The sequence below is a fragment of the Myotis myotis genome, unplaced genomic scaffold (genome assembly GCF_014108235.1).
Source record: "Myotis myotis isolate mMyoMyo1 unplaced genomic scaffold, mMyoMyo1.p scaffold_m19_p_6, whole genome shotgun sequence".
In the NCBI taxonomy this organism is placed as follows: domain Eukaryota; kingdom Metazoa; phylum Chordata; class Mammalia; order Chiroptera; family Vespertilionidae; genus Myotis; species Myotis myotis.
In genome coordinates this window covers 80,948,913-80,963,463 of record NW_023416368.1, presented here as the reverse complement: position 1 = coordinate 80,963,463, position 14,551 = coordinate 80,948,913, and the positions used below count along the sequence as shown (strand labels likewise).

At 52.0% G+C, this 14,551-nt stretch overlaps 1 protein-coding gene across 4 annotated transcripts in view; it reads right to left on the bottom strand.

Annotated features, from left to right (window-relative positions):
- The window catches only part of UHRF1 (ubiquitin like with PHD and ring finger domains 1), a 66,471-nt gene that overhangs the window by 28,479 nt on the left and 23,441 nt on the right, over positions 1–14,551 (bottom strand). For 2 of the 4 annotated variants that reach the window (XM_036314228.1, XM_036314231.1), the window contains exons 1-3: positions 13,045–13,177; positions 12,247–12,413; positions 20–298 (exon numbers count right to left, since the gene is read on the bottom strand). In XM_036314228.1, the coding sequence (XP_036170121.1) occupies positions 20–298; positions 12,247–12,399 (432 nt within the window). In that variant the 5' untranslated portion in view covers positions 12,400–12,413; positions 13,045–13,177. Of the gene's footprint in view, positions 1–19; positions 299–12,246; positions 12,414–13,044; positions 13,178–13,729; positions 13,867–14,551 lie in introns of those variants that run through there. The other 2 variants (XM_036314230.1, XM_036314229.1) reach the window with 2 other exon arrangements.

Below are 14,551 nucleotides of genomic sequence, written 5' to 3'. Positions count from 1 at the left end.
CCTTCTGCAGGAGCCTCACCTTGTACAGGCCCAGCTCCGTCTCATCACACACTGCCTCATCAGATAAGCCTGAATTCCTGTCCGCCTCCGCAGCCACCTCACCGCTAGTCGAGGACTTGTCCGACTCACTCTGGCCCAGGCAGTAGCCAGAATCCGTGTCAGAAAGCTCAGAGTCTCTCTCCTGGTTGTTGTTGCTGCTGCTACTGGGGGGAGGAGGCATGAGGTTCTGCCGAACCAGGAGCTGGATGGTGTCATTCAGGCGAACATCATAGTCAAAGAGGGTGTGGCCATCCTCCATCTGCAGAGACACCAAGACAGAGATCACTTACCCGCCTGTATTTAGTGTGTCTTCTGGGTGCCAGGCACAGGCACATGCTGTGAGCTAAGGAGGGGATCTGCCCTCAGATTATGGGACAACAAAACCTGTTCCCTCCTGGGCATGCACACTGATACCCCTTCCTCAGACCCTCTCAAATGAGGACTCCTGGTGTCATTAGGTAAGTGTCCCCATGAGCACAGCACAATCCTGCTGTGCTGTAGACACACATCAGATGTCAGGGGAGGTTTCCTTAGTACTTCATGTGTTAACGTGCTTTGCAACTTTTGTTACAATAAACACACATTGTCATTCTCAGTTGAGGGCAATCCGGCATACAGGTGCCACTGGCACACGATGTTTGGGGACATCTATGGTTGTCACGATGGAGTGCATCGGGCCAGAAATACTGCAACACCTTCCACATTCCCCAGGATGGCCCTCCACAGACAATGACCTGGCCCCAGTGTCAGCAGTGGCCAGGAAGGAGACCCAGCCTACGGGAGTCCAAGGAGACATGCACCCCAACATCCACAAGTCTCCTCTGTAAAGCTCTAGCTCAGGTCTTACCCACACAGGGCAACTTCTCAGATCCGTTACCTCCACCCCTATTAACTCCTTGATGCTAATTCCACCCACACTAGACACCTGCTAACAGGACACTGTGGCCAGCACAGCTCAGCAATCTACACCCCTGGGTGTGAAGTTTGTCTTCTGAGTGGCATCCCGATGGCACAAAAGGCCAAGGAGTTACCTTTTATTAGGAACTATCCCGCAGCACTGCGCCAACACCCAACAGGACCAGCAAGGGCACCTTGTTCTATCCAGATGCCCCTAAAGCCGGGCTGTGTGACACAGGCTGGATCGTTCTCTGTGGAGGCCATCCTGAGCACTGCAAGGTGCTGAGCAGCACACCTGGCCCCCACCCACAATGCCAGGAGCTCCCCCAGTCATGCCAACCACAGATGTCTCCAAACTTCCACTGTCCCCTTGGGGCAGAACAACCTGGTTCAGAAGCGGTACCCTAAAGAAAAGGGAAAAGAGAGGAAAACATACACTTCCCTCCTTCCAAATTTTTACCCAAAGCTGATGTTTCAAAGGGCTGATTGCAATTAATATGCAAACAGCATTGGGGGTCACAGTGGAGGCAAGTTCCAGGGTCCAAGGTCATCCTTCAGTCCAGTGGTTGTTACTCTTTCTTCATCACAAACCTGAGAATTTGAGGGATGATGACCCCTCCCCCCAAAAAATGCATCTGGACACACCATCACTTGCCTACAGCTGCAGAGGCTGCCAGGGCCCCTCTGAAATCCCCCTAGGTGTCACAATGTTTACCCATTCACACAATGGAATATTATTCAGCCATGAAAAGGAGTGAAGCACTGACACTCGCTACAACGTGAATGGACCTTGAATACATGATGCTCAGTGAGAAGCCAGACACAAAAGGCCACACAGTATGTGTTTTCATCTATGTGAAACATCCAGAACAGGCAAATCCACAGACAGGAAGTGGGTAATGGTTGCCAGGGGCTAGGGGAGAAAGATGGGGAATAAGGCAGTGATCATTAAAAGGTGTAGTTTCCTTTGGATGAAAATGTCCTAAAATTTACTGTGATGACAGTTGCAAATCTATATATAGAGAGCAGAATACTGAATTGCATATTTTTAAGAGAATTGTATGTTATGAGTTCAATCTCAATCAAGCTGCTTTTTTTTCCTTAAAAAAAAGAAAAGGCCCTAGATGGTTTTGCTCAGTGGATAGAGCGTCAGCCTGCAGGCTAAAGGGTCCCGGGTTCGATTCTGGTCAATGGTACATGCCTGGGTTGCTGGCTCAATCCCTATTAGGGAGTGTGCAGGAGGCAGCCGATCAATGATTCTCTCTCATCATTGATGTTTCTATCTCTCTCCCTCTCCCTTCCTCTCTGAAATCAATAAAAATATAGTTTTTAAAAAAAGAAAAAGGCCCTAACCGGTTTGGCTCAGCGGATAGAGCGTCGACCTGCAGACTCAAGGGTCCCGGGTTCGATTCCGGTCAGGGGCAGGTACCTTGGTTGCAGGCACATCACCGGTGGGGGGCGTGCAAGAGGCAGCTGATCGATGTTTCTCATCGATGTTTCTAACTCTCTATCCCTCTCCCCTCCTCTCTGTAAAAAATCAATAAAATATATTTAATAAAAAAAAAAAGAAAAGAAGGCTACCTATATATAATCCCATCCACAGATGGTCCTTGATTTATGATGGTTCAACTTGCGATTACTTCGACTTTTCGATGGTGCAAAACAATACGCATTCAGTAGTAGTCATACTTCGAATTTTGAATTTGGATCTTGTCCCAGGCTGGCGATATGCAGTCTAATACACTCTGTGGTGCTGGGCAGCTGCATCAAGAGGATTTTGCCCAACGGGAGGCGAATGTAAGTGTTCTATTCACATCGGGCTGGGTTAAACTGTGATGTTCGGTAGGTTAGGTGTACTAAATATCTTCTGTTTTGTTTTTAATCCTCACCTAAGATATTTTTTCCATTGACTTTTAGAGAGAGTAGGAGGGCAAGAGGAGGGGAGAGGGGGAGAGGAAGGGAGGGAGGGAGGAGGGAGGGAGGGAGGGAGGGAGGGAGGGAGGGAGGGAGGAGGAGGGAAACCTACAACCAAGTCAAGTGCCCTTGACCAGGAATGGAACTCGTGACTCTTAGGTCCTCAGGCCAACGTGCCAATCACTGAGCAACTGGCCAGGGCTAAATATGTTTTTTACTTAGAATATCTCAACAATCCATATCACAACCCATCACAAGTCAAAGGGCATCTGTATATGAAATTCTGGAAAAGGCAAAACTATGGAGACAGTGAAAGAATCCGTGGCTGCCAGGAAATGGAGGGAGGAAAACAGGTATAGCACAGAGTATTTTTAAGGCGGTGAAACTACTCTGTGTAGTTTCCAACCCCATGGAATTTATGACACCAAGAGTGAACCCTAAGGTAGCCTACGGACTCTGGGTGACTATGACATGCCGATCTAGGTACATGGCTTATAACAAATGCACCATTCGGTGCCCGATGCTGACAGTAGGCTGTGAGTACACAGGAAATCTCTGAACCTGCCTCATCATTTTGCTGAGAAGCTAAGATTGCTCTCAGAAATAAAGTTTATTAATTTTAAAAAAGATGAAGAAGGACAAATGCCCCGAGTGTAACTGTGACAGGAAACCAGCAGAGGGCAAGCCAAATGGCCTTAAAAAGGATAAACAAGACATTCGTACCTAGGGCCCAGCACCTCCAGGGTTAGGCAGACATCCCTCATTCGCCTGGTCATTCTGTGGGGAGGGGCCATCCTGGGCACTCCTGAGCATTGAGCAGCATCCCTGGCCTCTACCCACACCTAATGCCTGAGCACCCCCAGTCCTGATGGCCACAAATGTCCCCAGACAAGGCCCAGTGTCTCCAGGGGCAGTTGCCCTCAATGAGAACCAGTAAGCTAGAGAGACCCTCACATGTGCTTGAGGACACAGACACCAATGTTCCTACCTGGCATATTCACAGGCATTATTTGCAAGCAAAACTATGGCTTATACATGCAAAAGAGTATCACACAGCTGCACGTGACAGTGAAATACAACAAAAGTGGATGTGTCTCACACACACACACATCAAGGGAAACGAGGACGACTTCAGACGACACTTCAGAGGACGGGAAATAAACCTAGCTGCCTGGGCGACAGAGGCAGTTGTAGGGCCGAGCCAGAAGGGAGCACGTGATCAGACTTGTTTCACAAGGAACACCGGACAGAGGCCCCGGACAGAGACCGAGTTGGAGAGAAGAGAGGCCAAGCTGGGAGGCTGAGGTAAGAGAGGAGGCAGAATGCACCAGAATGGCCACTGGGGGTGCAGAGGAGGGGTGGAAAGGGTCACGCAGACACGGAGGCAGGGGGAATTCTGATTTGGCTTCAGCACTCACACCACTCCTCTCTCATGGTATTTTTCTACTGACAACACCTCCCACAGGGTGAGCCCACGCTGGGCCTGACCTGGCCCCTCACCTCCATGACAGGTCAGGAAGCCAGACTGACAGAAGCCCACTGACTTGCTCAGGGCCTGAGCTTCCTGGAGGAGGCGACCTGCCTGCCCGCACAAGGGCGCAGACAGAGGCACAAACAGGGCAGGAAAGGGGGCACTCAGGCTGGGCCAGGCTGGCATGAAACTCTGCCTGCAGGACACGATTCACAACTTAGAACTTTCCAGAAGGGTCCTGCAGTCAGCAGGAAGCAGCTTGCACAACTGTTTGCTACAGTGAGGAGGTGTATTGTGTGCCCCTATTGTCTACCCCCATCGGCTTCCCCAAAGCTGTGCAGAAACGTTCAGAAACCACAGGGAGAGAGGCTGGGCCCAGGCCTACCTCATCCTAACATGTCCGCATGAGGTGACCAAACAGTCTAAGGTTTGGGTTCGTTATTGAGATCCTAAAATTCCAACCAAGGCTAACGGCATTAATAAAAGCTATAGCTTTTTCCACTAGACACCAAATCTGCTGGCACCTTGATCTTGGACTTCCAGCCTCCAGAACTGTAAGAAATAAAAATCTGATGTTTATAAAAAATTTTAAAAAGCTATAAAAACTGAATGACAAGTGAGCACCACCTTTCATTAGAGGTTCTAATGTTAAAATTAAACCTGAGGGGGCAGTCAATTGGGGGAAAAGGAGACATGTAAAACTTTAGACAATAAAAAAAAATTAAACCTGAAGTTAAAATCTTGAATAACCAAAATTTCCACTGACAACCCCTTAAATTGCCTGTAGTAAAATATGCAGTTGTACCTAGATATCTGCGGGGCCGTGGGTCCTGAACCCCCAAGGACACCCAAATCGCGAGATGCTCAAGTCCCTTAAAGAAAACTAGTGTCCTAGTGCATGGACTCGTGCACATTGAAAGGAAACTAATTAGAAGAAATATTTTAATATCGCTATTTGCCCTTTCTCTACAATAGAAGTGTCAACCAAATTCACAATCAACAATGAAAGATCGAAACACAAGCGTGCAATTGGTGCAGAGAGCTTTATATGTATCATGCATGGGCGAGTCAACTTAGTCTTTTATATATATATATAGAATAAACTTGCTTAATTAGACTTGCTTTCTGATTTAGCTAAACTTTCTCCAGCCCAGTGAAGCACCTCAACTTCCCTTTCAGGTAACTGTCAGCAACATAGTAAATATCAACACGAAGCAGATTATCATTGTAGATCACGCAGGGAGAACAAAGGGTGAAATATTTAACTGCAGCAGTGTTTGGCTATATTCTGAGCAGTAAAAAAACCTGGAGTCATTTTCAAGGTCCACCATTTCTTACTTCTTTTCAGTCAGGTCAAGTTTCTAAACTTTCTAAATCTCCATTTTCCGGCTAATGAAAAGAAAATAGGATTCCACCGAGTCTCCTATCTACCCATTCCGGGACTTCTGTGAGGATGAAATGAGATGAGGCACGGGAAAATGCTTCACAGACATTTGGTTAAAGTGTAAAATGTTTAAAGTATAAAGCAAGTCATGTTCCTGGGCTGAAGAAACTGCAAGGAGGCTAGTCACTAGGGAGAGGAAGCCAGGCGTTGCTACGTGACGTCATTACCTGGCGCCCACAGCGACCACTTCCGGGCTGGGCTGGGCTGGGCTGTGGGCCTCATTTTGCGCCATGGGGTCACGGCAGCGTTGGCTGCGAGTTGGTGGGCTGTTGCTCCAGGGTGGTGGCAGGGCCTGTGTCCCACTTGGGGGAAGCCGAGTGTTGCTTTGTCAGCGCCAGGTCCACAGTGCCATTTCTTTGTAAATGACCAGTGCATGTCACAGCAGCTCCTGCATTGCACGTCTGACCCCAGTGGTCAGTGCACATTGTAGCGACTGGCCGGACTATCGGAGGGACACTTAGCATATTTGCCTTTTATATATATAGATAGCATACTTGCACATAACCTACATTTGCATGACCCCCAGGGACACCCAAATGGTTAGATGCCCAAGCCCCTTATATAAAAGGGTGTAGTATTTACACAGAACCTATACATGCGTACAGGCTACAGCACAGCACCTAGAGCAGGGCACCTTACACATCCCTTCAATTGCGTGGATTCAGCATAGTGCTTGGCATGCAGCAAATTCAAGTTTTGCTTTCTGAAACTTTCTGGGATTTCCCCTCCTGAATAGTTTTTATCTGTGGTTGGTCAAATCTGTGGATACAAAACAAAACCTGCAGATATGGAAGACTGACTATATATGTTTGGAGGCACATAACCCCTGTACTGCAGATTCAGGTCTGACAGCAAAACTGCATACAGTATTTTTTTAAATTGATTTGAGAGAGAAAGGAAGAGGGGAGGGGGGGAGGGAGAAAGAGAGCAACATCAACTTGTTGTTCCACTTATTTATGCACCCATTGGTTGGTTCTTGTATGTGTCCTGACTGGGGCTCAAACCCACAACCTTGGCGCCTCAGGACAACACTCTAACCAACCGAGCTACCTGGCCAGGGCCAACTGCCTACAATATTTAAATTATGTCTCTCTTTCTCTCTTTTAAACCAAGTATGCTTCCTGGACATTTGGAATTTTATGCCATGGGCATCATGTAAATCTAAATAAACACATATACAATTTAACAAGTAAGCACCTTGTTCCTTTTGGAAACTTGTATTAAAATCTCACCACGGTCCTGGCTGGTTTGGCTCAGTGGATAGAGCATGGGCCTGCAGACTGAAGGGTCCCAGGTTCAATTCTGGTTAGGGCACATGCCTGGGTTGTGGGCTTGATCCCCAGTAGGGGCTGTGCAGGAGGCAGTCAATCAATGATTCTCTCTCATCATTGATGTTTCTCTCTTTCTCCCTTCTCCCTTCCTCTCTGAAATCAATAAAGATATATTTAAAAAAAAGAAAAAAAGCTCACCATGTCTTAGCCTGTTTGGCTCAGTGTATAGAGCGTCAGCCTGCGGACCAACGGGTCCCAGTTCAATTCCGGTCAAGGGCATGTACCTCAGTTGCAGGCTCCTCCCCGGCCCTGGTCGGGGTGAGTGCAGATGGCAACCAATCAATGTGTGTCTCTCACATCGATATTTCTGTCTTTCTCTCTTCCACTCTCTCTAAAAATCAATGGAAAACATTCTCAGGTGAGGATTAAAAAAATAAATTAAAAAAATTAAAGGAGATGCTCTTTAAAAAAAAAAAGCTCACCATGTTGCCTGGCCAGGGTAGCTCAGTGGTTGAACATCAACCCTTGAACCAAGAGGTCACCAGGTTCAATTGCTGATCAGGGCACATGCCCGGGTTTCAGGCTCGATCCCCAATAGGGGTGCACAAGCGGCAGCCGGTCAATGTTTCTCTCATCCATGTTTCTATCTCTCTATCCCTCTCCCTTCCCCTCTCTCTAAAATCAATAAAATACAAAAAATACAAATAAGAAAATAAAAAAGCTCTCCATGCCTATTGCTTCTGTTCACTTTCTGCCCTTTGTGACTTTTGGGGGATACTTTTCAGGGTGCCGTGTGCTGCCCCAAAACACAAGAGAGCAGGAAATAAATGTCACCGGGTTTGGCATGTGGCGGCAATTTGGGTGAGAGGTGGAGAGGACATAAACCAGACTGCAGGGTCTTAATGAGGGTAGCGTGAGCCTGGTACCAAGAAGGACCCAGAGCTGGAGAAAAGGGAACTTGCGGAGGCAGGAAGTGAGAAACTGCTCTGCCCCTCTTCCAGGGGATGCAGCTTACCCCACCGCCCATCTTCCCATCTCAGCCTCCAGGCCTCCGCAGAGCAGCCTGAGGTGCAGGCCAGACAAGAGGGATGGAGAGATGGAAGAAGGATCCCAGATGTGGCAGAGGTGACACACTGCCCACTCGGGAAGGAGCAAGCAGAGTGAGCGCCTCAAGCACGACCCTTCTCGCACATCCTAGCCCCCCTCGGACATGGAGAATGCAAATCAGGCACGACCACTGAACTCTGTCCTTTGACCCGGCAGGGCCACAGCTGACCATGTGCCCTGGAGCAACATTTCAGTGGTCATAAGGCCAAAACTCTTGTGATGGCTCCACGCTGACCCTGGCCATTTTCACTCCGATAGTCTCACAGGGATACAGGGGAGCCTTCATAATGCAGGATGATGCCACCATTCTGACGACCAAGGAAACGTGCACGCGTGAATTCTGACTTCTAATTTCCAATTTCTAACACGCAAGAAACAATGGACATAACCCCAGCAGAAGCTCTTCGTGGTCCTCAATCACTTTGGAGGGTGGACAGGGGGCCTGAGACCAAACAGTCTGAGCGCCCTGCCCTGGAAAAACTCCTGCAACCAAGGGCCCTGACACATTCCACAGCAATGCTGTTCCTGAGAATAAAACCTGGCTTCACCAACCCGGAGCCTGGATCAGAGCACAAGGTGATTGGCACACCACAGCCCTCGTGACAGTTCTGTCCCACACTTGGTTTTGTAAACAAAATGTATTGTGACGCCTACTGAAACAGGTCCATTCGTTTACATACTGTCTGTGGCTGCCTTCCTGCTCCAGTGGTGGAGGTGAGCCGTCCCCAGAGAGACAAATATTTACTGCCAGGCCCTTTACAGACAGAATCTGCTGACCCCCGGCTTAGAGGGCATGCCCTCTAGCTGGGAGCTCTCCATGGGAAAAAGGGACCTTCCCTCAAGCAGCCGGAAGAACAAGTCTCTGCGAGGAACTGTCCTATTTGCTGCCTGACCCTGCCCTTCGGAAAGGCAGGCAGTGTCCTGGAAAGGCCACTACAGCAGGGACACTTGGTAGGTTACTGTGACATGAGTGACCCTTGCAAGGCCATTCCCAGGATATCATTTCAACTGATCTTTCAGACTGACCTTAACAGAGCCTTGGAGCTCAGCAAGGCCAAGTTAGCTGTTTTCCTAAGTTAGCTACAAAACTACTAGGGGTGATTTTGTCCCCAAGAGGACACTTGGTGATGCTGGGGACATTTGTGGTTATCACAACCAGGGGTGCTCCTAGCATTGAGTGGGTGGGGCCAGGGATGCTGCTCAACACGGCACAGCCCCCCACAGAGAAAGACCAAGCCCCTCATGGAGAATGACCGGCCCCCATGGCGGGGGCCCCCAGGGGGACAGGCCCTGAGCTGATTTATTGCACCTTTATTGTGAGCCAGACATGGGCTCATTCCTTCACGTCCATTACCTCACTGAATTCTTACCATGCCACCATGCCGTGGGTCCACAATTAGCTCCGTCCAAACAGAGTCTATGGCCAAGCCTCTGGGACAGGGGACTTGGGAAGATCATGTAAAGCGCAAAGCCTTGTACCTGAGCTTATTCAAGGCTATGCCACAAATAACAGCTATTATTAATTTTATGGGCAGCAAAAAAACAGGCGCCAGATGCCTCTCTCCTTGCCCAGGCTGGGCCTGCCGCCGAGGTCCCTTCCCCCCATGCTCCCTGTATTTCCGCCAATCAAGCGACATAACCGCCAACCTATTCAGCCTAAACAAGCTGCCACAAAGCCCTCCCATATCCTGAAGAAAGACTCAGCTATGTTCTGCTTTATGATCTCAGTCAACCTCCCTGCAGAACTTGAACTGCTTTGCCATATTTCTTTTAAGGGCGGGGAGATTGTGCAGACTCCCTAGAACGTTCTGGAAAACAACAGCTCTCCTGCACCCACTGGAAACTGCACCACTTCCTATCACTATTAGTCCAGTCTGTTTGCAGGCTTGACTTGCTTGGAGCCGTGGCTTGTGTGCTTTTGTCACCCACCCTCCCGTCGATGTCCACACCTCCAAGCCACCAGGCCGATTCCTGGCCAGACAACCTTGGGGAAATTGCATCAGGCTCTGAGGCCTGGCTTCCTTACCCGGAAGACAGAAACAACTGCACGTTCCCTCACAAAGCTGCCTGCCGAGGAGCACAGCAGGAAGGAGAACGGGCCACACTGCGGTAACTATAAAAGCTGCACTGTGTGAAAGCAGCGTTAAGAGTCCTGTATCTCATCGCCAACAGCCTTAAGATTAAAAGCACTATGTGCGTATCTAAGGCACCTTGGTGTTGCTGTCATCATGCTTTGTACTTACACAGAGGTCAGCAAGACTTTTGAATGGATCAAATATTGTATAATGAATGAAGGGAGATAGGGGTTTGGTTATGTGGGTATAGACATTTGTCAGAACTCCAAATGGTCTGCTAAAGACGTGCCTTGATATATACAAATTTTACCTAAAAAGACAGTGAGAACCCCAATAGTGAACTCTACTTAATGACAGGCATGCTGAGTATTTAGGGGTGATATGAACTATCGTCTGCAAACTTACTTTGAAATGCATCCCAAAAAATAAGACATATTGGTGGATGGATAGAGCAAGACAGAGCCGAGTGATAAAAGTGACTACACAAAATAGCAGTGGTAAAACCTAGGGAGGTGTTCATGTGTTCGTGGGTCTTTCAACTTTTCTACATGTTTGCAATGTAAAAATTAAAATGAACAGTGTTTAATAGAATATAAACCTACTGACGTTTTAAAAAAAAAACAAAAAAACGTGTTTGGCACACAACAGGCAAACAAACATACGTGCTTCCTTGAACTTTGTGAGGACTCCATTCAACCTGCCTTTGAACTACACCATGAACTGCTTAGTAGGCACATGCAGGAGGTTTTCAGAAAGGACCTCTGCTGAACAAATCGACTAAGTGGCAAATCACAATCCGTGTAGATGCCACCAAATGAGGCACTTAAGAGGCAGGAGACAGCAGCCCAGCGGAGCTCCACGCAAGCCCTGCCTTTTCTCAACAGGAATGCGACTGCACAGTTAAATCCCCAAGTTTGCAGGATCGGCTTTCCCTCCCCAGGCAGGGCGGGTTAACTCAGATTCTTAAGACATTCAAGTCATCCTATCTCTCACAGGAAGGAGGCTAAAGGTCTTCCAGGGCGCTCCAAGCCCAAGAAATTAATCATCAGGTCTCATTTCAAGTAAGCACACAGGATCCTCCCAACCCCCAAAAATCATGCCCAGGCGCGGACACGGAGTGTTTATTTTTCAATCTAGACACCAGATGGCGGCAGGATCCAGTTCAAAACGCCACAACAACAAAGTCGGGCACACAGCCCAACTGAAGACTTTTAATCCAGTTCAATCGCTACACCCGTCCCTACTCCAGGTCGGTCCCAGCAGACAGGACCAACACTTCGTGCCACCATCTCCCACTCAGGGAAATTTCATTCCCAGGCGTACATCCCCCAAGGACAACTACAAAACTGGAAACCTCCCCCAATGCCACTGGAGAGAGCGTCCCAACTGCGAGCCACCGCTAACGCAGGGGTGGCCATTTTAACTGCTACCAGGGTCGGAGGACAGAGCGCAAAGGACAGCAAGGCCGCAGACCACAGCACCAGCCCCTGCTCATCCGCAGCCCCCGCAGGCCCAGAGTGGCAGAAATTCCAGATTTTCGAGCACCGTCTCCCGCCTCTGAATAAGCTGGTCCAAATTTCTAGAAAACACCCCCTGGGGGGTCAAACTCAAAATAGGTGCAGGCCGTGGGCCACCAGTGTGCGTTTCAAAGAACAACGCGGTCCCTTCCGCCCTAGTGTTTGAGTAAGGATTCTGGGCTCTTCCTTGAAATTCATCGGCTCTCCGTCAGCCACCTCCAACTTCTTTTCCTAGAAATTATTTTGAGGGGCTTCAAAAACAATAAAAGGAAAAGGGAGTGTGAGAAGCCCGAATGCTACAGATTCCAGTGCCAGCTGCCTGCCCAGTGTGTCAGTCTGTGAGTTGAGCCTTTGTTCCTGGCTCAGGCATGGGAGTTTTCTGTGGAGACATGAAGCGGGACCGGATGGGGGGGGTGGGGGGGGACTGAATGTGCTGGTGGCGGGGGAGCAAAGCCTGGACGAGACAGGAACAAAGGTGCTGGGCGGCGGGCAGCCTGCAGGGCGCGTTTACCTGCTTGCCCCGGTAGAAGAGCCTCTGTCGGCCGGGCTCCACGTGGAACAGCTCCTGGATCTTCTCCCGCAGCTCTTCCACCTTGGTCAGCCTGGAGAGCGAGCCCACGCTGTGGGCCACCTTCCCGTCCATGGTGCGAACCTGGATCCACATGATGCCTGCTGGTGCTGCGAGAGCAGAGAGTGGATCCTCCGGTCAGCGCTGCCGCTGCCGCCCCCGCCAGGCCCGTGCCACACTTGGGTCATCCTGGCTTTGTCCAGTGCGAGGACACCCAAAAACTCCCCGAACGCCCTCTCGGACCCCCTGGTCCCCACAGTCGGCCAGAGCTAGCCCGGGGCCAGGCAGAGTAAATTAAAGGAGTTAACGCGTAAATGACTAACACCAGGGTAGCGTTTAGGAGGAAGGGGAAATTAGGGAAGGCAAACGGCCTCTTGATCCACTCAGTCCAACCCACACACCCGCTTCGGAGGAGAGACACCAACGTCCAGAGGAGGAAGGACACAGCCAAAAGCTGAGGGGTCGAGTTCGTTCGTTCATTCATTCATTCATTCATTCACTGAATTAATACTGACGCAAGAGGGAAACCCAAAAGTCCGGCGCAGGTCGGAACTTCAGAAGTCCCTGGGAACTCAACTAAGTGCAAAGGGGAAGAACCCCCCACCCCCAACCCCGGAGACACGCGAGGCTCCGACCCCTCGGTGTCGGCGGCCCCCGGGGCGCGACGCGGCTGGCCCCCGCGGTGGCCATGGCAACCGGCCGCCCCGTCCCGGCCACCCCCGCACACGCCGAGCGTCTCACCTCAGCCCCACCACGTCCACGCGCGCCGGCTCTCGCTCCCCGGACTCTGACTCCCGTCCCCGGGGCCCCTCTTATCCTCCCTCCCGCCGGAGTGGGCCACGCCAGCGAGCCCACGCCCACCCCCACCGCCCGGCCGCCGGAGGGGCCCCTCGCTCGATCCGCCTCGCTCATTGGCTCCGCCGCGCCAGGCCGCCCCGCCCCGCCCGCTCCTCATTGGCCCAGACGTGCCCGGGGAACGAAGGGCGCGCGAAACCGGGCTCCGGCGCGACAATTGAATCGCGGGGCGCCCCGCGCGCAGGCGCGGAGCCTGACAAGGTCCCCCGCGGCTCTCCCGGCCCTCCCCCACCCAGCTGGCGAGACCCCCGCGGGGCTCCGGGGAGGTTCCGCCCGCCTGTGCCTACGTCCGGAATTCCGAAGGCCACTGCCCAGGGCCGACCGAGGTTCCGGCACAGCCGAGTCCGCGTGCAGGAGAGCCCGGTGCCGGCGTGGGCGCGGGCACGCCGGCACCGGTGCGGACCGCGCGTCTCAGGCCGCTCAGGAAAGTTTTGCAAAGTCTCAGCGCCCGGTGTGCTGGGTTTCCCACCTCCCCCAACCCCCTTCTCCCTCCGCCCTCCCACCCCCACCCCCACCCCCCCACACACACACACCGGCCCAGGCTGGTGCCCCAAGTCGCCTGGCCACTCACCTCGCCGGCCGCCCCCCCACTCTCCTGCCTGCGCGCTTGGCCCTGGAAATGGCGATAGAGCGGCGTGTGTGGCCCGGACCCCGCGCGGACGTGCGTGCGACCCGGAGCGCCCAGTCTGCCCACGCTGCCAGCTGCTCTGATTTTTTTCCCGCGAAAACTCGGCGTTTAGAAGTTGTGGGAGGCCACGCAGGGGGCGGGCGCCTGCACGGTGATTGGCCGCTGCAGTGGCGCGAAGCAAGAAAGGGGGTGGGGGGCGCCCCCGCCTCAATCCACCCCCCCCCCCCCCCCCGCTTCTTCCAGCAGGCCACGGCCCCGCCCAGGCCTGCGCGCTCTGCTGGGTGCCCAGCGTACATGGGGCCCAGTGGTGGGACCAGGGTCGCCCCACATGCTGCCCTCCAAAGAGCCCTAGGCACATCCAGAATAGAGACCCCCCCTTGGCCTACTAAGTCGGCTCCTGCAGACCCCCGGGCCCCCCACCCCGACCTGGGCACCATTGACCAGTAGGGCAAGGAAGGCTGGAATCAATGTCACCACTGCAGGAGAATGTGGGGGGCCAACCGGATGGACAGGCTGATTGCCCCCAGCCCCACTTCCTAGCGTCAGGGCCCGCCGGCACTCCCACTCTACCCACCCATGAGACTTGTTTGTTTGCTGGTTCCCCCACGTTCCCGCTCCCCCCCGCCCCCCCCCCCCCCCGCCTCTTTTTCCCGCCTTTTCCGGGCTGTCCAGGCGAGAAGGGCTGCCCTGCCTGCTCTGCTCTGGCCAGTCTTGGCGGGCATCCATGCTGGGCACCTACAAAGCGTCTGGAGGAGAGCTCGGAGC